This window comes from Candoia aspera, chromosome 2 (assembly GCF_035149785.1).
Source record: "Candoia aspera isolate rCanAsp1 chromosome 2, rCanAsp1.hap2, whole genome shotgun sequence".
NCBI classification, from domain to species: domain Eukaryota; kingdom Metazoa; phylum Chordata; class Lepidosauria; order Squamata; family Boidae; genus Candoia; species Candoia aspera.
In genome coordinates, this window is record NC_086154.1 from 136,881,372 (window position 1) to 136,904,726 (window position 23,355).

Genomic DNA, 23,355 nt, shown 5'->3' on the forward strand with positions numbered 1-23,355 from the left:
AGAAACCAGGAAACCGAGAGTTCTAGTCCCGCCTTAGGCAGAAAGCCAGCTGGGTGACCTTGGGCCAGTCACTCTCTCAGCCCCAGGAAGCAGGCAAGGGCAAACCACTTCTGAAAAACCATGCCAAGAAAACTGCAGGGATTTGTCCAAGCAGTCTCTGAGAATCCAACACGATTGAATGGATTTTTTAAAAAATTAGTTATTAGAATAAGTTTGAAGATGTAAGTAAAGCATATGTCATATCCCTCCCTGGTATACTGTCATGTAAAAGTGCCCCCTAGCACTGTGTAAACTTTTTGCGTCATTGATATAATGTCGAGGCTTTGTCTACATGAGGCAGTTACAGATACTATAAGCAGTGTTGCTGCTTAAAAAGTTTACAGCAGTACTTTTGGAACAAATACCTCCTTGCCTCAGAAATTTTAAGGATGAAATACATTGCTGTAAGAATGCAGTGGGATGAGGAGACAGACAGTGCTTTGAAAATAATATGTTTGTGGAATGTATTTGTTTTACTCAAAACAACTCACAATAATTGTAAACCAATATAAAACAGCAAATTTTAAAGTGTTAACTAGAAACAAAACAAAATAACCCGGCTGGCAAACATGTCTGTACAATAAAAAACAAGTAAATATTATTTTATTTAATTTGCTCCTTGTTTTAAAAGCTTGTAAAGGAATCTTGAATTGGAAAATGAGAATCAGGGCATGAAACAATAGCCACATGAATGGGTAAATAATGCCCAGTATCATGTGGGAACATTCAGTAGAGTAAAAATTCACCAATAATCATCAGTGATAAAACTGGACTTTTGTCAGACTGAAAGTTAAGAACAAATCAGCTAAAAAAACTATGCAAGGATATGGCGTTTAAAATGTCTCTTTTTTTAGAAACTACTTCGTAAAAACATATTTAGATGTCTAATATTTGTTGAAGATAACAAAGCTGAAATACTTTCATAGAATGGGGAAAAGCAAGTGATTATAAGGCATATGACTGGTATATTTGGATGGCATAAAACTGATGTCTCTGAGGAAATCTACTCTCCAAAAGAGAAGCCACAGCAAAATAGGCTCCCACATAGGGTATTAATTGTTTCATTTTGGATGTCGATCACCCCAAAGATCTTAAGGAGAGGTTTACATGGATAAAGGCTTCCCTTGATATAGAGAAGGCTTTAAAAATAATGAGGTTTGAACTGGTCTGAGCAGGAAACAGGAAATTGCTTCCTCTGAGCTAGAATAGGTGTAGGTGAGTTTGCCTTTTATAAATGTCTTCTGCTAAATGGGGCCCTGCATATGCCCATTACAGTAATCTAAACTGGAGGTTATCAGAGCATGAATGACAGCCAGTTCTGGCTGGCTTGATATACTTCTTGCTGATTTTCTAAAAATGGGGCAGTTCCTGATGGGAAGATGTTAAATCACTATGTTTTAAGAATGAAATGAATGGATGGCTTCATGATCATTTTCTTTCTTCAGGAGAGAAAAAATTTGCCTGTCCAGAGTGCCCCAAGCGCTTCATGAGGAGTGATCATCTTTCTAAACACATCAAGACCCACCAAAACAAGAAGGCAGGTGTACCTAACAGTGTGGCTATGGACATCTCTGCAGTCTCCATTGATGCAAATGCTTCTACAGAGAGCACTGGTGGGGCAACACCTTCAGCCCTCATTGCAACCAACATGGTGGCCATGGAAGCAATCTGCCCAGAAGGCATTGCACGCCTTGCAAGCAGTGGTATCAATGTCATGCAAGTGGCTGATCTCCAATCAATCAACATCAGTGGCAATGGATTCTGAGGATCTGTCTGATATTGTACAAACATGGGATTCTCAAGGTAGCAGTAGGTCCAAGGGATGCCTTTCATTACAGAAGTGATGGAAGATGGGGACTCAGCTGCCACATCTAGCTTCCAGATCCCATTTCTGTCTCCCAGGAAGATTGTGTGCAGAATAAGGTCTGCTTGCTGTATAGGTCAGCCTTGTAATGTGTAGAGTGAAATCTTGGGAAATGGGGATGGCCCAGAACTGGTTGATTCATTTTGTTTTGCTTTCTCCTCCCTCCCCCATAAGGTCTCTTCACCTTTATTAGGTACCCCAATGCCATCATGCCTTGGTTCTAAATGTATATGATCATTGAAATACTTTTTAGCAGAAAAAAAGATCTATATTATTATTGTTATTATTATTATTGTAATTATATAAAATTATAAAATAGGTTCTTTTGGATGAAAGAGATTAAAAAGTGCTGCGACCAAAGTCTTTGGTTGTAGTTCAGATGCCTTAACTTGGAACTTATCGAGCTGTTAAACGGCGCTCAGGCTTATGTTCAGATGCTATATTGCATTTTAATTGTAACTATAAAAATATAAAATTAGCTTTTCGTACGCTTAACTTTTAGGTTTGTCTTTTTCCCCAATGCTTTCCTCCCTTATTTGAGTAAACTCTCAGTCCCCCCTACCTTTTTTTTTTTTTTTTAAAGCTGCTTCCTGATAATTTTCACTTTTCTCCATTTAAGTCCCTGTCACCCTTTTTTTCACCCAGAGTGGTAGGGTCCCTGATCCACAGTGTGTTCTGAACTTGCCGGGGAAGGTGAGCCTAGGAAAGATGAGACCATGAGACAGTTTATGTTCCTTGCCTTCCAAATGCATGAGTTCAACTTTGGCACAAAGGGAGTTCTTTTCAATTCCTAGCATAAAGCAGTGAAATCCCCTTTGTTTAAAGTGCATGCATAAGGCCTGGGTAATCTGCTCTAAGAATACCAGGAATCTTAAGTGTATGGTGGAGCGGTCTTTATATGTGTTATGGCCCAACTCAAGCCATTGCACTACAGCCCAAGTTGGACTATAGCACTGGACTCTGTTGTGCTTTGTTTAAGATCCTGACAAATACTATGGCCATGTAGTAAAGGAAAAATGTTTGAAAGAATGTTTGGGTTCTTTTAGCTTGAGATACTTCATTGCTATGAAACACTGAGGGATTTGCCCAGATCTTTCCAGATTGACAAATGACCCAATACTTGGTTTGGCTGCTGGGCACTCCATTGAAAATAAAGTATTAATTGGCTTTTGTATCTTCTATTTGTAACGTCTTTTTAGCAGCTTTCTTCTTAGCCACCCTGCTCCCTTTACGAGGTTACATGCACCCTTATGAGGACAGTTATTATGAGGAAATTGCAACAAAGGGAACTAAAGTGGTAGTTCAAATACCAAAGAAATAAGTGAAGGCCAGAGAAAAAGTGACGGAGAGAAAAAGTGATGCTTGATAATAGTTGCAGAATCTTCGTTAAGGAATGAGGCCTTACGACCCCCCCTCCCCCCCATAAGCCTTCAGACAGTTTAGGCATTTTTCCTAAGATCTCTTGTGTTCACCGTGAACCACTTAGACACAGTGTTCAGCATCACAGCAGACCATTCAGCTGATCATATCCTATGTCCTTTTCCCGTTGCTAATAAAAACAGGGCAGCTCCTCAGCTAATGAACTAGCATGGCAAATTGTTTTCACTAAGTATTGAGGGAAATCTTTAATTGCTACATAGCCTTCATGAAGTTCCTGCCTTTTTCATTCTTCAGTATTTGCCATGTGCAGGGTAAATTTCTGTGCCCCAGAATGGTCACAAAAGGGTCCATAAATTGTTGCTGGGGATTTAGAGTTAGTCATTATATTTGGTTTCCGCTGCTTTCCTCTGAAGTCCTGTCATCACTTCACTCCTCAGTAGCATAAGAGCCAGTTCATTGTTTTTCTCTGCCTTCAGTAAAATGTTGTGTTGGTGGCATCTTGATAGCCCTCTTCCCGTGTCCTGTTCTATTTTCCTTTTATTGTGTTGACCCTTCTCTCTGCCTCCATCTGGGGTAGTACCAAAATCATTCATATGATTTATATCTGTTGCAGTGGTTTAGCCGAGCTGGATTAAGGCAGCATTTTTGTGAGGGCCAGGGAGAAAAAGTTATTTTCCTTCCTCAGGACAACGCTGGGATCAAGTTTAACAGTCCCCACAATGGTCCGGGTGCTTGCATCTGCAGACCCTTGGGGCTCGCTTGCCTGGAGTTGGATAGTGCTTTCATGATCTTGTGTGAGTTTTTAAAAATCATTTCAAGAAATACTCTGTTTCACAAGTGCTATTTGTCGAGCTGAGAAAGGATGGAAACAAGACCAAAAGCATAGGCATGTTAAAAGCTTATCAAAAACAAGAAAGCCATGGTGTAAATTATTGACTTCTGTAGAGCTGGTGAATTATCTCTACTGGTGAACTGATCTTGTTCAATTTGTTTTGGTTGAGGTGAAATTATTAAGACTGTATCACTCCCTGCTTAGCCCTTTCCCTTTTTCTCTATGATCTTGACTCAGATGGCAAACCTGTCAGGCAGGAATTGGATTGGAAAGGGCAGACCTATACCAGTAACATAAGAGACAGATAGCAAACATAAAGGAGCGTGCCAACAGGAGGACTGAAGGATATATCTCAAGAATTGTTATTAGGGAGTTTCCTGGTCACAGTAGTAGGGACTTGTGGCCTTCCAGATGTTGCTGCTAGACCAGAGGTAACAGCATACTGTATTTCTAATGCAAGGCAAGCTTGTTGGCACAAAATAGACCAAATTCTGGCTGGTCAAAAGAGGCTGGAAAGTGCAGTCTCTGACTCAATATTGCTTCAAAAGCAAGAGAATGTTTTAGGGTCTTGGAATTGGATGTTCCAGAGACTCAAGGATTTCAGTAGTCTGATTCAAGCTGGTTTTTACAGTGATAGATTTCAAATAACAATAATACTGAAATAATTGAATATAGGCATTATTTGCCACAGTGAAGGGAGTATGTATAGTATGCAGCAATAAAGAAACTGCCTCATACCTCAGGTTGCTGGCTTATTCCTGCTACTTTAAACCCACTGCTTCAAGTTTGTCTTAGTAGCAGTTATTTCTTGGGAGGGGGCAGTATGATACCTGTGATACCACTAGATGTCATCTGATTTTCAAATTTGGGAAAGGAAAAAAATGCTTTTAAGAAAAAAATAAAAATGCTCCAAATCTCATGACATTTCTGTTTCCTATTTTTACACACACACACACACAAACGTGTGTGTGCATGCGTGCGTGCATGCTCATGATGTCACACGAGCATACAATTGTAGGATGGTGCCCACTACCTGAAACAGTGCCTGACTTTTGCTCTAAGCTTCCCTAGAATGCCAGACAGTGTGTTGGCATTCAGCACCTGCTTTCAAGTACCCAGTATTAATGGGATGCTGCTATGATCTGTTGTAATCCTTTTTCTGTGGACCACTAGCATTTTCTCCCTGCTACACTGGTCTGTGCAAAAGCTTGCCTGTTCATATTTACACATTTTCTACAACTGAGGAAACCACATACTTTTTAAAAGCACATTGGACATTTTTGTTATTTTGAATGTTACTTTCTCACTCACTCCAGTGTCACTTGAGGAAGGAATCCATTTGTAATCTGCAACTAGAACTTTTTGTCATGTCAAACTTTCTAAGTCGGTATCTCAGGTTGCCCATCACAAAGGATTTACGAGTCTTATTGACTCATGTTTGTTTTTTAAAGAGCAATATTGTTTAGTTTACAGCTGTTGCTGGAAGCCACAAAGACAGAAGCAGGGGTTTCCAGTCAGTGATAGACATCCAATAAACCTGTGAAGTATGAACGCTAAGGAAGGGAAGCAGCTATTATAAATCTCTGTCATTGATGATGGGGGTGGGAATATATTATGGAGAGAGGGCGAGCGTTTTTATTTCTAATAATCTAAATCTTAAAAATGGGCTGAGTGCATGGAAGCATTCTGTCTGGGAAATATTGGAGATTCTAGGTCCCTTGGTAGATGGCAGTATTTATTTCTCCTAAGCGGTATGAACAGTCCCTCACTGCAGTACCCAGTGACAATTGCTATTGTGCCTTTTTGTCATACACTTTTTTCTGTGTTTCTTTCTGCTAGAATTGAAGGTATTCTCTGCAGTGTCCAAAGTAAATTTATGCATGGTATAATGCCAAATATTTAGCAGAGTATTAAAGAAAGCTGTCTCTACAAAGATTATATTGCATTAATCTTGCCTAGTAGCATTGACTTCCTTAAGTATGTCCCTCTTCCTCCTCACCCTGACCTAAAAATGCTCCTTTGGTTCTCAACCAAGGAGAAATATTCAACTCAGGTCATATTTTTCTTACATGTATAAATCATATTGTCTGAAATAGGTTCTTATATGTACTATCACTGAACATAATAGCAGTTACAGAAAAAATTACAGAAAGACATCCAGTAAGTGCCTTTCATTGAACTCCCAAAACTAGTCAGTCAAAAACTTTTCTGTGGAAATTATCATTAACTTGAGACAACCTCTGTTGCCTCCTTGGCAAGCATGCCTGTGACACCTTTTAGCAGCCCTGTGTTGAAGTTCTAATCTTGCATTCCATTTAAACTCCTGTTTGGAATTTTTATGTGCTGGGACATGAATTGCCATCTGTATCTGTAGCATCACTTATATTTTCCTTCTGTTGCAAAAGAGATTTGCTTGCATCATTTTGTTTTAGCTCAGTAAACAGACAAGAACCCAGATCTTTAAAGTCTTAATGTAAGTAACCATAACTACTTATCACGTCTGCTTACGTGAATAGGGGGTGCAGACTCCTGCCACTTGGAGTAGTGCCCTTGCAGAAATTCGATCTCTCCCTGTGAGTAGCCATGTCAGAAAGCTTTTGGTGCAGAAAGATTTGACTCTCTCGAGTCTGTGGGGTTTTAGATAGTTGTCCACACTTTTAAGCAGTGGCATCCCCATTTGATGTACCCTTCCCCACATTTTCCTGTGGCTTCCAGAAGATGGCCTCTGCTGACAAAGACGCTGTTCAGTTTTACACACAAAACTGAAATAACCTTCTTTACTGTGTGTATGCTCAGAACAAAGCTCAGTTATTTGTATGATCAGCACTATTGGCAGACTTGAGCTGTATTTGAAAAAAAGAACATCCCTTTCTGCAGGCTGTTTCTTTAGGGTGAGGTTAGTTGTCTTATCCCAGATGGAACAGCTTCATGAATTTTGAAAATGACTGTCCAGTAAGAGAGGGCAGGGTAGCCATTAATTGGAGGGATGCTGTGTGCGTGCATGAGTCTCCGCTCCAAGGACATTAATTGAGGATCATTTAAACATGCAGTTGCAAGCTGGGTCTTGGAAAAGCTTTACTGAACCTGCTGTTTATATAAACTGGCCTTAGTATAAAACGTGTACATAAAAAGAAAGCCCCTCTTCCAGATGGTAAAACCTGTATAATTTTTATATTATCTTAAAATTACTTGCAGTGCTGTTTCTGGAATAAAATGTGCCTTTCCTTTTATAAACAAGGATTGTATATAGTTAAGCCAATGCCATCAGCCTTAAGAGATCTCTGTAGCATTTTGTGCCTTGAGCCAGACTTTTCTATATTTAATCTTGTCACAGTCCAGATTAAATGGACCACAAGGGTCCAGTAATTAATTTAATTTTCCTGATCCACTGGCAAAAGGATGAGCACTCGCTTTTCACAAGCTTTGTGGTGGTGGTTGTGGGGCAGGACGGAATTTCAGCTCAGTCTGCATTCAATAATTCATGTACTCTGATAATCTTTAACAACGATTTTACATTATCTCCAACAGCTTGTAATTCTCTTCCATAGTAACATGGTTGCCTCTATTCGTTTCCAGGAAGTGGGAAAGTGGGAAGTGACCTAAGGTGGATGTGTTTTTTTATTTTTGTTTTTCTGGTGCTTATAGCACAGCTCTGCAGTCACTTAAGCCAACCTGTAACACTGGCAATAAAATAATTTTTGTCTATTCTATGTAAAAGACTGTTTGTTTTATCTTGTAATAATGTATATGCTTTTTTAAAAAAAAATCCAATTACCAATGTAATGATGTCTGAAACACTTTTAAAAAGTGCTATTTTTGTACAAAGATTAAAATAGTTTGCCTCCTTTGTATACTGATTACATTTTTTTAATGAAAGGAATAAACAAGTATCTACAGAGTTTGTATTTAATCTGGCTGGCCATATGGACTGTGTATGTTTTTTCTCTTCTGCCTTCCCCCAGTGTTTTGCCATAGCTCACTGAAAGATGGTGGTTTCATGTTCTGGTTACTTTACATTGCTGGCCTTACATGTTAGTGAATGTGGACATTGACAGCCAAATATTAAACATCTAATAGTGTTCCTTAAACATTCAGACAAAGCACTGACCTGTAGCATCCTCTGTCTTAATTTTCTAAGGATGCCTATAGGATACATGTGAAGCTCAGAGGCATTATTGGAAATAATGGTGATGCTGAAGTAACATCATTGTCTTAGGAATACAATTACAAAAGCGAAAATCTTTCACAGATAAGAAAGAGATGCAGTGTAAGAAATACATTTACTGCATTTACATGACAATAGAAGGTGGCCAAAATCTGTCCCTCCAAAAGCATTTTTACTGGTATATGTCAGCAGCCAAGCTCTTAAATGCATTTGATAAATGATTTGTTTGAGGTAAGATTATGAATCTTTTTTTAAAAACTAAATCACTTAAGTACACTTAACTGTTTTCCAATGTTTTGTGATTTCTAAATTTCTTAACATACATTAAAATGAACTCTGTGTTCAAAATAGCCTTCAATAATTGGGAGACAGTTATAGTACTTGTTAATCCTAGGAAGTTTAGTTGAGAGATAATATCTATGATACAGCTTTAAAGTTGCTTCTGTAATTTGAACAGGTGCATTTTACAGTGAAGAGCAATACAAATCTGTTGTCCTTGCTCATTGGTGATGGATATACCTACTTAAAATATTGGGAAAGGAAACACTACAAGCACCAAGGAATTGCCCAGCCCCAAATTGCCCAGCCCCATAATCAGATCTGCGTGGACTTTGAGCAGGATGCTATTTCACAAGGCAGGAACAGCCACAGAAAAATCACATCTCCAAAATCCCACAAAATGTCAGTTTTAACAATTAGGAGAAAAGCTGGTGAAGGATTTTGAATAGTAAGTCCTCAGTTTAATGGACTAAACAGGGTGGAGGGGATGTTCACTGAAGCTGAATATTCATTAAAAGGTGAATGAGAAGTTTAAACCCCTCAAGACTTTCCTATCCATTTAGAGCAATACTATTACTACATTTACCCCGTTATCCCCACCTGAGTTAAACACAGTTTTCCAGTCTTGTATGCTGGCTGGGGAACTCTGGGAGTTGAAATCCACACATCATAAAAGTTGATAAGGTTGAGAAACACTGTTCTGGAACCCTGAAGATCTCTGCTACTGAGATCCTATTGCTGAGGCAATAGGAATTAAATTGATAAAGGGAGAGCCAGCAGCTTTATAAAACAAATGATGGTTTGTTCCAAATTGCTGATATTGACTGTCCATTGTTTTCCTACACAGAATCTAAGGTGGTGTGGGTTTTTTTGCAGTCTTTATATAAGTATTTTCCCTTTACCCTACAGACACCCATCCTTCAAAGTGAATGAAACTGAAAATCAGATTTGGTGGGCTTTGTTAGGGCTTATAAGATACATATTTCTTCATTTGAAAGCTTCAAGGCTTAAACCCAGCATTCTAAGTTATAAAGACTTTAATATACAAAACTCCTACTTTGTTCAAAACCTCATTCTTGGGAGAAATGGGGTGGCAGTACTGGACTTGAAAGGTCTGTGGAAATTACTTGCCTGAAATTCTGTTGGCTCTTCAGAAGTCTGTGGGTAAAGACTCGCATACACCAGATGACTCAGGGATACAGTAGATTCTCAGTTAACCGGCACCCATGGAGATTGGTAGATGCTGGATAAATGTGGTTTCTGGTTGCTTGAGAGTTACTATTAAACCCTAATACCCACTAAATGGCAGCAGAGAGAGACAGATTATTTTTCCAGTTGCTTGAGAGTGCCGGTTGCTTGAGTTCTGGTTAACTGAGAGTCTTTGTTGTTGTTTATTCGTTCAGTCGCTTCTGACTCTTCGTGACTTCATGGACCAGCCCACGCCAGAGCTTCCTGTCAGTCGTCAACACCCCCAGCTCCCCCAGGGACGAGTCCGTCACCTCTAGAATATCATCCATCCATCTTGCCCTTGGTCGGCCCCTCTTCCTTTTGCCCTCCACTCTCCCTAGCATCAGCATCTTCTCCAGGGTGTCCAGTCTTCTCATTATGTGGCCAAAGTATTTCGGTTTTGCCTTTAATATCATTCCCTCAAGTGAGCAGTCTGGCTTTATTTCCTGGAGGATGGACTGGTTTGATCTTCTTGCAGTCCAAGGCACTCTCAGAATTTTCCTCCAACACCACAGTTCAAAAGCATCGATCTTCCTTCGCTCAGCCTTCCTTATGGTCCAGCTCTCGCAGCCATATGTTACTACAGGGAACACCATTGCTTTAACTATGCGGGCCTTTGTTGTCAGTGTGATGTCTCTGCTCTTAACTATTTTATCAAGATTGGTCATTGCTCTTCTCCCAAGGATTAAGCATCTTCTTATTTCCTGACTGCAGTCAGCATCTGCAGTAATCTTTGCACCTAGGAATACAAAGTCTTTCACTGCTTCTACATTTTCTCCCTCTATTTGCCAGTTACCAATCAAGCTGGTTGCCATAATCTTGGTTTTTTTGAGGTTTAGCTGCAAGCCAGCTTTTGCACTTTCTTCTTTCACCTTCATCATAAGGCTCCTCAGTTCCTCTTCGCTTTCAGCCATCAAAGTGGTATCATCTGCATATCTGAGATTGTTAATGTTTCTTCCAGAGATTTTAACTCCAGCCTTGGATTCCTCAAGCCCAGCTTGTCGCATGATGTGTTCTGCATACAAGTTGAATAGGTAGGGTGAGAGTATACAGCCCTGCCGTACTCCTTTCCCAATCTTAAACCAGTCCGTTGTTCCGTGGTCTGTTCTTACTGTTGCTACTTGGTCGTTATACAGATTCTTCAGGAGGCAGACAAGATGACTTGGTATCCCCATACCACTAAGAACTTGCCACAGTTTGTTATGGTCCACACAGTCAAAGGCTGTAGAATAGTCAATAAAACAGAAATAGATGTTTTTCTGAAACTCCCTGGCTTTTTCCATTATCCAGCACATGTTGGCAATTTGGTCCCTAGTTCCTCTGCCTTTTCTAAACCCAGCTTGTACATCTGGCAATATTCCTTAGGAATATTAGTGAGCTCATATCTAGCTGATCTGTGGGTCTTCCCTAATCTCTTTAGTCTGATCCTAAATTGTGCAAGAAGAAGTTCGTGATCTGAACTACAGTCAGCTCCAGGTCTTGTTTTTACCGACTGTACAGATGTCCGCCACCTTTGGCTGCAAAGGATGTAGTCAATCTGATTTCGGTGTTGTCCATCTGGTGAAGTCCATGTATAAAGCCATCTCTTAAGTTGTTGGAAGAGAGTGTTTGTTATGCAGAGTGAATTGTCTTGGCAAAATTCTATCAGCCTATGTCCTGCTTCGTTTTGTTTTCCCAGGCCATACTTACCTGTAATTCCAGGTGTCATTTGACTGCCCACCTTAGCATTCCAGTCTCCCGTGATGAAAATAACATCTCTTTTAGGTGTGTTGTCCAGTAGGTGCTGCAGATCCTCATAGAACTGCTCTACTTCAGCTTCTTCAGCATCTGTGGTTGGGGCATATATTTGGATCACTGTGATGTTAGATGGCTTGCCCTGAATTCGAATTGAGATCATTCTGTCGTTTTTTGGATTGTATCCAAGCACTGCTTTAGCCACTTTACTATTAATTATGAAGGCTACTCCATTTCTTCTGTGGTCCTCTTGTCCACAGTAGTAGATCTGGTGGTCATTTGATGTGAAGTGGCCCATTCCAGTCCATTTCAGTTCACTGACGCCCAAAATGTCTATCTTTAATCTTGACATCTCACCAATAACCACATCCAATTTGCCCTGGCTCATAGATCTTACATTCCAGGTTCCAATGGTGTGTTGATCCTTAGAACATCGGATTCACCGTTCACCACCAGTACCGTCGGCCACTAGCCGTCCTTTCGGCTTTGAGCTAGCTGCGTCATCACGTCTGGGGCTAGTTGAACTCATCCTCTGTTCCTCCCCAGTAGCATTTTGACCATCTTCCGACCTGGGGGTCTCATCTTCCGATGGTATACCGACATATCTCTGGTTGTACTCTGGTTGCCATTACCTTCCCCAGGGATCGCATTTAGTCTGACCTCTCTGTCATGACCTTCCCGTCTTGGGTGGCCTTTCATGGTTTAGCTCATGGCATCACTGAGGTGCTCAAGCTCCAGCACCACGACAAGGTAATGATCCTTTGCTGAAGACTGAGAGTCTACTGTAGTTTATTTCAGGTTTCACTATACCATTTTTATTGTCATTCCCAGCCTAGCTAGAACTCACTCACTCCCTCCCTCCCTCCCTCCCTCCCTCCCTCTCTTTCTTTCTTTCTTTCTTTCTTTCTTTCTTTCTTTCTTTCTTTCTTTCTTTCTCTTCAAGTCAGTTTTTGACTCCTGGCAACTGCCTGGACAAGTCCCTGCGGTTTTTTTGGCAAGGTTTTTCAGAAGTGGCTTGCCCTTGCCTGCCTCCTAGGGCTGAGAGGGAGGGACTGGCCCAAGGTCACCCAGCTGGCTTTGTGCCTAAGACAGGACTAGAACTCCTGGTCTCCTGGTTTCTAGCCTGGTGCCTTAACCACTACACCAAACTGGCTCTATAATGCTCTTTGGGTGCAAATTTTCTTCTAAGTGTAGCAAAGTAGGAATTTTAATTCCTGGAAGCCCTCACCTTTTCTGCTCTTTTTGGGGTTATGTTTTCAAATCTCTATTAAAATAAATTCGTTTTTTTTTTAAAGCTATTCCTTTTCCTGTGTTGCTGATTTTGATTGTGTTCACACTGGGGTATTAAGTACCCACATATTTCAGTAGCTTGTTCAGTACCAAATAGTGGCATGGAGCAAACAGGAGATCAGGATGGCCCTGACCCTGCTGGCCTTTCATAAGGGCCTGAAGACCTGGTTCTGGGCCTGGGCCTGGGGCCCTGAGTGTGTGCAGCGACCCCCTTCTTGTTTAGGTTAGTGACTTGGGTTGTTGTTGCTTGGCCACTGTGTATTTTAACTTTTGTAATGTTTATCACTATTTTTATTTTATTTTAACTCTGTTCGCCACCCTGGGTCACTTGCTGAGCTGGGCAGCCGTATAAATTGGATGGATGGGTGGGTAGGTGGATGGATGGATGGATATAAACCAGCAGGAGAGAGAGGAAGAGGCAAGAGGGTTGGGAGACTGCTAAGTGCTGCTGCTTCACTGTACTGTATTCCTGAATGCTACTGATGGCCCATTCTGTGTGATTGGGCATTGTTTCCAGCTGACCTGGTTGAGGCAGCTTCAAGGGAGTGCTAGGCGAGTAGCTCCCAGAGACCAAGCTGATACTGAGAGCATACAAGGACAGCAGGCCAGAGGCCAAGGGAAAGGCACATTTAAAAAACTTTCTTTAGTGTTCATTAGAGGAATATGGAGAAGGGAGGAACTGCTTTTGTGCCTTGTGGGGGAATGTCCTGGGTATGTTTTCCTCCCTGAAGATGACAAGAATTACCCAAGCTGCAAGCGTGGGCTGATTGCCCTCCTGGAAGGTACGATAAAGAAGCTAGAAGCTAAGCTGCCCATTCGCCAGTTTATCAGAGAGGATGAAAAAATCATGAATCCAAGATAGGAAACACTTGTGGGGGGACAATAGTACCAATAGTATAAAGAAGCACCCTACTGGGTTTTTGAAGGGGCTTGAAGACCTGGATCTTCTCCCAGGCCTTTAGCAATGGTGAATGAAGCCCCCTCTGATTGTGTGGGTCTGTTTTGTTCTCCATTCTTGTCCAGTTTCTGTCAATGTTGCCATCTATTATTCCTTATTTTTGTTTCTGATTGCATTTTGGTTTTAATGTTTTTACTTGCAAGCTGCCCAGAGTTGTTGGGAGTCGGGTGTGATACAAATTAAATAAACAACTAAATAAATAAATATTAAGCCTCCCAGAAGTTAGAAGAAAGGCAGAAGGAATGGAGAGATGGAGGAAACAGGACACTATGGCCAAAGCCTGCCAAGAAGAATTCTCTGGCGCTCCAAAATAGATACCAGGGTCTCACTGGATGAAGAGCAGCTGCCACAAGTTTCAGAGACTGAGCCAGAGGACTCAACACACTCTGCAAAGGGGAAGGTTTCTGCCCCTGCCCCAAAAGGAGAAAGTGACAGATGATGGTGATTGGAGACTTCCTACTCTGAGGCACAGAAGCAGCAATATGTTGACCAAATAGCCTGTCAAGTCAAGTGTCCTATCTTCTGGGAGACATTCTCTCTCTCTCTATATATATATATATATATCACTTTATTAAAGAAGTTTTTCCACAGAGTAAAAACAATGCACATTTTAAGTTAAAGATAAGAGAAATAGAGAAAAGTAATAGTAAAGTGAAAAAGAAAGAAAAAGAGACAGAAAAGAAGGGGGAAAAGAAGAATAAAGAAGTGGCTTCTGATCTTCTTAATAGCAGTTATAAGTGCAGTTATATTTTACCCTCTCTCTCTAAGAATACACCAAAGTTTCCTTCATTCCATAATCTACCTTTTCTAATCATCAAATCCATAAATCATCAATTCATTTTTTTTCCAGTGGGCGGTGGTTTTTTAGGTGGTAGTTAATTCCTCTTTGAGGGAGGGGATGGTCCTGCTGGCTCTTAAGGAGGCAGTGGTGCACCCCCTCCTGAAGGGGCCATCGCTCGACCCAACTAATCTGGATAGTTTCCATGCAGTCTCCAACCTCCCCTTTATAGGGAAGGTTATTGTGAAAATGGTCGCATGGCAGCTTCAAAGGGCTCTGGATGAAGCGGATTATCTGGATCCCTTTCAGTCAGGATTCAGGCTGGGATATGGGACTGAGACAGCAATGATCGCTTTCTTGGATGACCTCTGGCGGGAGCGGGATGGGGGCAGTGCTTCCATCCTTTCTCTTCTTAACGTCTCGGCAGCCTTCAGTACCATCAATCATAGTATTCTTCTGGACCATTTCAAGAGTTGGGGATGGGCAGCACTGTGTTGCACTCTTTCTCCTCCTTCCTCCGGGGTCGGTTCCAGTTGGTGTTGGTAGGAGGGGAGAGGCCCAGTCCATGGGCCCTACTGTATGGGGTGCCACAGGGCTTGGGTCTCTTGCCCCTCTTATTTAACATCTATATGAGGCCATTGGGTGAGGTGATCCAATGGTATGGGATGAGCTATCATCAGTATGATACCTCATATAGACAGCCAGTTTGGTCTAGTGGTTAAGGCAACAGGCTAGAAACCAGGAGACTGTAAGTTGTAGTCCCACCTTAGAGATGAAAGACGGCTGGGTGACCTTGGGCCAGTCACTTTCTCTCAGCCCAAGTCACCTCACAGGGTTGTTGTTGTTGTGGGGAAAATAGGAGGAGGAAGGAGTATTAGGTATGTTTGCCACCTTGAGTTAAGGTGGGATAGAAAACAAATAAATAAATATGCTGATCATACCCAGCTTTATATCTCTTCCCCAGGCTGTCTGAGTGATGCTGTGGATGTCCTCTCTCAGTGTCTGGAGGCTGTAGGGGCCTGGATGGGGCTGTCCTGTTCAGACTAAGCAACCAGGCAGAGTAATATCAAAATACTCTTTATTAATTAACTATTTACAATAAATAAGTCCTTAATATATAAAGACTTGGGTTCTCCAAGCCCAACTGGGCCACAACAAGGCAGCGGAACAGGACTTTTAACTGCAACTGTAGGCTGGATGAGATTGGAACACAATGTGCTGATGAAGCTGAAGGCAACAGATCTCGAACTGGAATCTCGAAGCAGGACTAGGAACTGGGGACAAGGCTGGACTTGACCAGAAACTCTGGACTGGGTTGAAGACTTGAAGCAAGACTGGAACTCAGAGCAAGGCTAGACTCAGTTGAGAGCCCTGGACTAGGCTGGATTCTCTGGACTGGAGACTTGGAGCAAGGCTGGGAACTCGAAGCAAGGCTGGACTCGTCTGGAAGCCCCGGACTGGCCTGGAACTCAGATCCTGAACAAGATAGGTGTGAAATTCCCAAATGCGGCTGAACATACGAAGCGTGGCTGCACAAGACGGAGGGCAAACAGCAGGGCTGGAGTTTCAAGGCATGACTATGCTGCTGGGGAGATCGCAGAGTTTCAAGGCTGGAGGCAAGGCAGAGGCTGCTGGGCGTGGCTGACACAAATTCCTTGGTGGCAGCAGAAACGGATTTCAATCCCTCCTTGGAGTGGAGCAAAGGCACTAATTCCTCTTCAGCAATGGATGCTGTCTCCAATGCAGGTCAGGACTCTTCTTCTGAAGCTGCAGACTTGGAGAATTGGTTGTCTCTGGCAGCCTGCCTTTTGCAAGGCTGCCTTTTATTCCGATCTTTGGCACACTTGGACTCTTCTGTAGCCAATCGGGCTGCCTTCTCCTTCACGCACTTTTCAGTTTATTGTTGGCACGTGCTGATTGAGAGATTCAAATCCTCCTCTGAATCTTGGCCAATCAGCACCTGGGGTTCTTCCCACGCTGCTGACTCATCCTGGAGTTTCACCTAAGCACAAGGAATTACACACTTAGACAAAGTAGGTTCAAAAGTAAGAGTCTTACTGATTTATTTGGTCCAGTTACATCCATCTCAGAAGAAAAGTTGATTATTCTGGTTCTTCTTTCTGTTCCCTAAACTTAATTTACCCTCAGCCCTCATTGCTGCTGAAGGCTGAGTGGAGAAAGGGGCAAAATCCTGACTCTAGGCCCAAGCATGTGGCCCAGAGCTGGAAAAAGCACACAGCCGCATGGTGCTTCATTCCCTGATGGTGAAGAAGGAATAAGAGGAAGTGAGGAATATGGGAGGGGCAACAAACAGCTTCCTCCAGAAGCACATGGAGAATCTGCATCCTAAAACGAACTCATCCATATGCTAATGAGGCATGCTGATTTGCTGATACCTCCAACAAATCCCTCTGCAGCCAATTGTACTCTTGATTTCATCTTATATTGGGGCACATACTCTGTATGCCCACTGATCATTATCCCTTTCTCCTGATCCATGTGGGAACATATATGAAGGGACTATGAAGTGCTGGAAAGGAGGATAAAGGAGCTGGGGGCATAAGTGGTGTTTTCTCTTTTCCATAATGTCAAAGAAGCTTGGGAATAGAGAGAATAATATTGGAAATAAACAACTGGCTATGCAGTTGGTGCCAATAGGAATGGTTTGGGACATGCTTCCGAGATTCCTGGCAATAGATGGGCTGTAGCTTACAGGAAGTGGGGAAAATGTGTTTAGAAGGCACTTTGGAAACTTGATCCAGGTGGCTTTGAATTGAATCCTGTGGGAGAGGGAGAGAGAGCCAGGAAACGGTGTCCTCATGGATCACAAGCTAGACAGTGTGATGCAGCTCCAAAAAACCAAAAGCAATCCTAGGCTGCATCAGCAGAAACACAGAGTCAAGAAAAGTCATTGTTCTTCTCTATTCTGCATTAGTCAGACCATACCTAGAACACTGTATCCTGTTCTGGGCACTGCATTTTAGGAAGAACATTGAAAAATTGGAGCATGTCAGAGGACAGCAATCTAGTTGATAAGGGGCTTGGAAAGAATAACTTACAAGGTACAGTTGGAGAGGCTGGGTATATTTAACTGGGAAAGAGTGTGGGAAGATATTATAGTGATCTTCAAGTAACTGCAGGGCTGTCATATAGAAGGTAGGGCCAAATTGTTAGAAGTTGTTTCTAGAGACAGGACAAGAAACAATGGGTTTAAATTACAAGGAAGTGGATTTCAGCTGGATACCAGGAAAAATTTGCTAATGATAGGAGCGGTTCAACCCTCGAAGAGAGCCCATTGGGAGCTGGTGGACTCTACCTCACTGGAGGATTTTGTTTAAACTGGATGGCCATTTGTTGGGAATGCCATAGGAGTGGATTTCTGCACTGTGCAGGGTGTTCAGTGGGACTAGGTGAATTCAAAGTTCTTTCCAGCCTTTGCCTTTTCTGATTATATGACTCTATCTTTATGTACAAACAGCAGTTTCAGACAGAAGCCCCAATAATCTCTGGTCCCAGATTCTCAACTTATTGGTTTAAAAAATCTGGCTTTCTCAGATTCTCAGTGAGTCCTCAAAGACTTGAGCCTTGACTCCTTTATACTCTAGGCAGTTTAAACAAAAACTCTTTTAGTACTTTATTTTTCTTGAGTAATGTGCCCATTTCATTATAAAATGCCCCTGGGTTGTTCTGTAGTGGAAGAACATCCTGATGTCCTGTATATCTGCCTTCTGTCAGCAGCTGTAAAATTCAGAAAGGGCAGATTTCACCGAGTCATTGGAGGATTAATTATACCCTCTGGTTCTTCCAGTTCTGGGACTCCTAGACAGAGTTTCAAACAATGTCTTTGGATTTCGAGATACTCCACCTTGACTTGTAACTCTTGAATTAGTATAATGAGTTAATTTTGAATCCACACACCACTCTGAATTCTAAAAGCTTTATTTGCTTCTTGTTAAGTGCCTGTCAATTTTGATGTTATTAACAGTTTCATGTCAGTTGGCTGAAGTGCTACATATAGATTGTTTTAAATTTTTTCACCCGCTGTTTTATATTTTTCCAAGGGTCTTTCTTTGGTTTGATTTTAGTGGCAAATCACTGCTCAGTGTTGTTTCTACAGGTAGCATAGAGCTACATCTGCTTGGAGTGCTGAATGTTCTTTTGGATCAAAGTGAGGTGAAAAACCTAACTATCTTGTTCAGTGCTTCTTTTCATTTCCCCCTTGGGAAATACCACAAAACTGTATATAACCAAAAAGAAAATTATTTGGTTTGGGGGTGCTTTTTGTTCAGTGGAGACAAGAACTAAGAGGCAAAGAAGACATCTTCAGTGTTTGCTAGACACACCATGCCGGACAGCATATAAATAAATAATACACATTTCTTTTTTCAGACGTATGTAGACGTTCCTCTTCTGTTCCTTTTGTGGGAACAAGATCATATTCTATATTTTAAAATGTTTGAACATTCTGCACCAACTGTGTTGAAGTCTGCAGCCAGCCACTTTGGATGTATAATTTTGCTTATTAAACAACACAATCGTAATATGCTGTTGCTTCAACCCTGTCTCTCCCAGCAAACTCCTAGCTTAATGTTTTAGCTGGCAACAGATCTCCAGGATCATATGAATGGATCATTTTTGTTGGAGATATCAGGAGATAGTCTGGATATTTCTACATGGAAGTAAGGGCTCTCTTACTACGCTACAACACCTGTCCTTCTCCATTCCCCAGGCTTGGTGACAGAGGATAATTCTCACATGATAAAACTGATAAAAACAAATCAAATCAAATTTGATTTTTTTAAAACTATGATGATTAAAAGCAAGTTATGAGCAGTGCTTCAGGTAAGACTTCCAGTTCAATACTGCAATGATTCTGATCAGAGTGTCCTACTCTAACATGGCTGTTTTTACATTGCAATTAACTCAAGAGGGCGGCATTGCAATGCTGGCTGTAGAAAAGCATGTGGCTATTATATGAGAGTATCACTTTTCCCCCCACTATGCTGTCCTTTCTCAGCTATGAATAGCTTTGGAAACCTAGAATAAAAACTAGGACAGAATAGTATAGACAGCAAGGAACAGTGTTTTAAAAATCTGTAGAAAAGTATCAGTTGTAGATATTTGGTAGGCTGACTATTTCCTTGAGACAAAAATGGGACATTGGGATGGCAAAACAGGACAGGGTTAAACTTATGTAATATTCCGTATTCACGAAAAAGATGATAAAAAAAGTTATCAACAGTAAGCTGGGAAGGAGCAGGAGGGGGAGGTGCGGCAATGGTTGGGTCCGGAGAGGCTGGTGCAAGGCTGGTGTTGGGCGGAGAGGTTGCAGGAGGGCTGAGGGCGGCAGCGAGCTGGGACGGGAGGACAGGAACAGAGGAGTCTAGTGAACGGTTGTCCCCGACAACCTGTTCCTCTCTGGCGCGCCCTTTTATTTTCTTCCCATTTTGGCCTGAGAGCCAATCGGCTTCTTTTCTGCTGGGCGCGCTCTTCCGACCGTCTTCCACTGCACTGATTGGCGGCAGCGACTCTTCCTCTTGCTCACCGCCAATCAGCTGTTCCTGCGGTTCCGCTCTAGGTTTCCCGCCGGATTGAGAACTACTGCCAAGTCAGCCTCCTTTTCAATTTCAATTTCAATTTCAATTTTTTCCTGCTTTTCCCAATAACGGCTCCAACGTTTTTAAAAAACGGGACAAAATTGACATTTATATTAAAACGACAGGACAGCTGGGAAATGTTTAAAAAACAGAACTGTCCCGTTCAAAACGGTACATATGGTCAGCCTAATATTTGGAGAGGATTTGATAAATCCCTTGGCAAAAGTGTTAGTTTCAACTCAAAGCAAAGGGCAAAACCTGTTGGAGACTTTTCTGGAGAAACTTGTAACTGCTTGTAGCTTGTGTACTACAGTTAAAACAATGGATTCTATAGACTAAATTCTTGCTTGGAAGAAGTTAAGCTTGAGATCATTTGTCAGTTTCCAAGGTTGTTCTGTCTGCTGCTTGCTGAGATTCATTGAAAGTCTTTTGGGGTTGATCCACTGACAAGTTACTAATGCCTTTGAGCATTTAAGGTCATTTAACAGCTAATTATGGTGGGATACCTGTGGCCTTCTAGATTAATTAATTATCAATCCCAGCAGCTTCAGCCAGGTGGGCAATGAGAACATCTGGGGACCAGTTTCCCTCCTTCTGAGCTGACGTAACTAAGCTGTACAATTTTTAGATGTTTCTTTATAATTTTACACCACTTCATGGGACCTTGGGAATTCCAGTAAAAAGAAAGTTTCTGTTTATTATTCCTGAACACGTGCAGATACGGGCAAACATGGGAAGGGCTAGTGCTGAGAACTGAAAAGGGAGGAATATGCTTTGACTACAGCAAGGTTGTTTTATCATCCTGAATATGACAAAACTTTGAGATAGCCAGCCACAGTAAGGTGAAGTGGAGCTGGTAAATCAATACATGCTGCAGAATTGTTTACACAACCAACCAATGCTACTTCAGCTCCATTTATGCCATTGTGGGAGTTTGTTTTTAAGCAGCCCAAAAGGAAATATGAGGAGCATTACAAAAGCCATTGTATAAAATTGGCCGAGAAAATGATGTTCAAGGCAGCTGAGTCAAACATACTCTAAGGTATGGCTTTGGATAAAACCACTCAGAGGCCCATTCCCAAATCATGATCAGCCTTCTGTCCTCTTTGTGAGTACTCTTACTCTTCAGTTACCTTGGACTTTAACTCCCTAGCCACCATGGCTTAAATGTAGGCTTAAGAGGAGCCTTGATGTCTAGCCAAATGGCCAACTAGCTGGGAATTCTGGGAGTTGTATTCCAGTTCCCTTGGAGAGAACCAAGCTTGGGGAATACAGCTGAATTCTTATGGGAAATCCTTACATGAAAAATATTGTTCTGTGCCATCGGAGCAATTTTGATAAACTTCAAACAAAATTCTAAATACCTTGGAAATTTCAATGGAAAAGTATGTGATACATTTTAATGTCTGTCCCTACACTTTCACTTCTATTTATTTCCTAAAAGTTGCCACAGGACATATTCCAATGCCAAAAAAGCAGCTTATTTATTTATAAACTGTATAAAAATTGTTTCTCTTTTTATGCAAATGTCCATTCTATCTGTTGCATCACAGTAATGCGTGGTTAGAGGATAGTGCTTGCAATCAGATACCCATTCAAATTGTAATCTCTTTAGTAACCTGTCCAGAACAAGATGTTTGTCTTCACATTGTAGCTATGCTCATGTACAAAGCCACTTGTATTTAGCAGCTGACCATGGAAATAGATTTTTCTCCACATCGCCTGAAACTTTGCTCTGACTCTAATGGGTGATACAGGAATATTCATCACTTTCTACAGTAGTTAAATACAGAAAGTGGCTTTGTACATTAATAGTCATAAAACAGTCATTATATTCTCTGCCCAACTGTGTGGTGAACCTATTTTTTCCATATCTGCTCTTTGGAAAGAGTTTTATGAGTGTATGTGTCTATGTATGTTTTAAATACATACACAGAGGGATTCCTGATATATAAAAAATGAGCTGAACCTTGGGAGAAAGTAATTGGATCAGGGCCACAACTGGCCTTGTGCCTCAGTTCCCCAGATCAGCCTCCTCCAACCTGCTATCCTCCAGATAGGCCGCAACTACATCTTCCAAATTCCACAATGGTAAAGAATTCTGGGAGTTATAGTGCCAGCATTTGTGGCAGACGCTAGGATATCTAGCCTCCAAGTAAACACCATCCTAGCCTTCACTTCTCCTCCCCTTAGCAAATGATACAGTAGTCAACTTGGAGTTGAGAAACCTAAGTTCCCTTCCCAAGTAACCTTTGTTACCTGTGAAAGTGGACGTCTGCGTCTATGCACTGGGCTGAGTTGGCCTATAGGCCAAATAGAACAATCCACTATGACTGATAACAGGCCTCCAAATTCTCAGGCAGGCTCTTTCCTTGCCTTACTGAAATCCCTAGAACAGAAAATATAGGGAGGCGACCCTGGTGTCTTCTGCACACAGTGTTCTACAGCAGAGCCATTATCCTTTCCCAAATTTAGCAAACAGAATAGAAAAATCCAAAAATGTGAGGAAGAATGGGATAGCAATGTGCAATATTATTACAGTGCTGAAGCATGGCTATGGCTGGAACAAGGTGGGAGGGGGACACATCTCCAACCCTAACCAGTGTGTCAGAGCAGCTGGATCCTTACTCAGGGTCATCCGTATTTCGAGCTAATTAACTGGTTCTGCAGATCTAAACAATTACATCTACTAGGCATGGATAACCAAGACACAATATATGGGAGGCTGATTATCCCATACTGATCATACTTCTATGGTTTTTATGGTACTCCTCCCCCTCCAAATACTAATCTTGTAAACATGCAGTGTGTAACATATGGGCTAATATTAAACATATTCATCTAAATGGGTTTTAAGGTTTGCTGATAACCACCTCCAAACATTATTTTGCCTGCCTGCCTCCCTCCCACCAGCATCATTCACATGTGTATCTAAACCTGAAATGATGCCCTTGGCCTATATTGTTGATATCCTGGCCTAGGGCATCTCAAATTCCCTCCCTGAGTTTGCAGGGGAGTTGTTTTTCTAAGATGAACGCAGCTGTCTTGTGGGAGGTGATTTTTTCTTTCTTTCAATAGTGTTTCAGAAATATGGGAATAAAGACAGATCTAGTAGAAGTTCATCTTGTCCTTCCTCGACTACATTCATTGCCTCCCTCCCCTGCTGGCCTGCGCTCACTAGCTGACAGGAGTCAGCCCCATCCCACACACTG

At 41.7% G+C, this 23,355-nt stretch overlaps 1 protein-coding gene across 4 annotated transcripts in view; it reads left to right on the forward strand.

Annotated features, from left to right (window-relative positions):
* SP1 (Sp1 transcription factor) overlaps positions 1–8,025 on the forward strand; it is a 30,704-nt gene extending 22,679 nt beyond the window's left edge. For 3 of the 4 annotated variants that reach the window (XM_063293808.1, XM_063293810.1, XM_063293809.1), the window contains exon 6: positions 1,485–8,025. In XM_063293808.1, the coding sequence (XP_063149878.1) occupies positions 1,485–1,804 (320 nt within the window). In that variant the 3' untranslated portion in view covers positions 1,805–8,025. The remainder of the gene's footprint in view (positions 1–1,484) is intronic. The other variant, XM_063293811.1, reaches the window with a different exon arrangement.
* Positions 8,026–23,355: the final 15,330 nt, after the last annotated feature.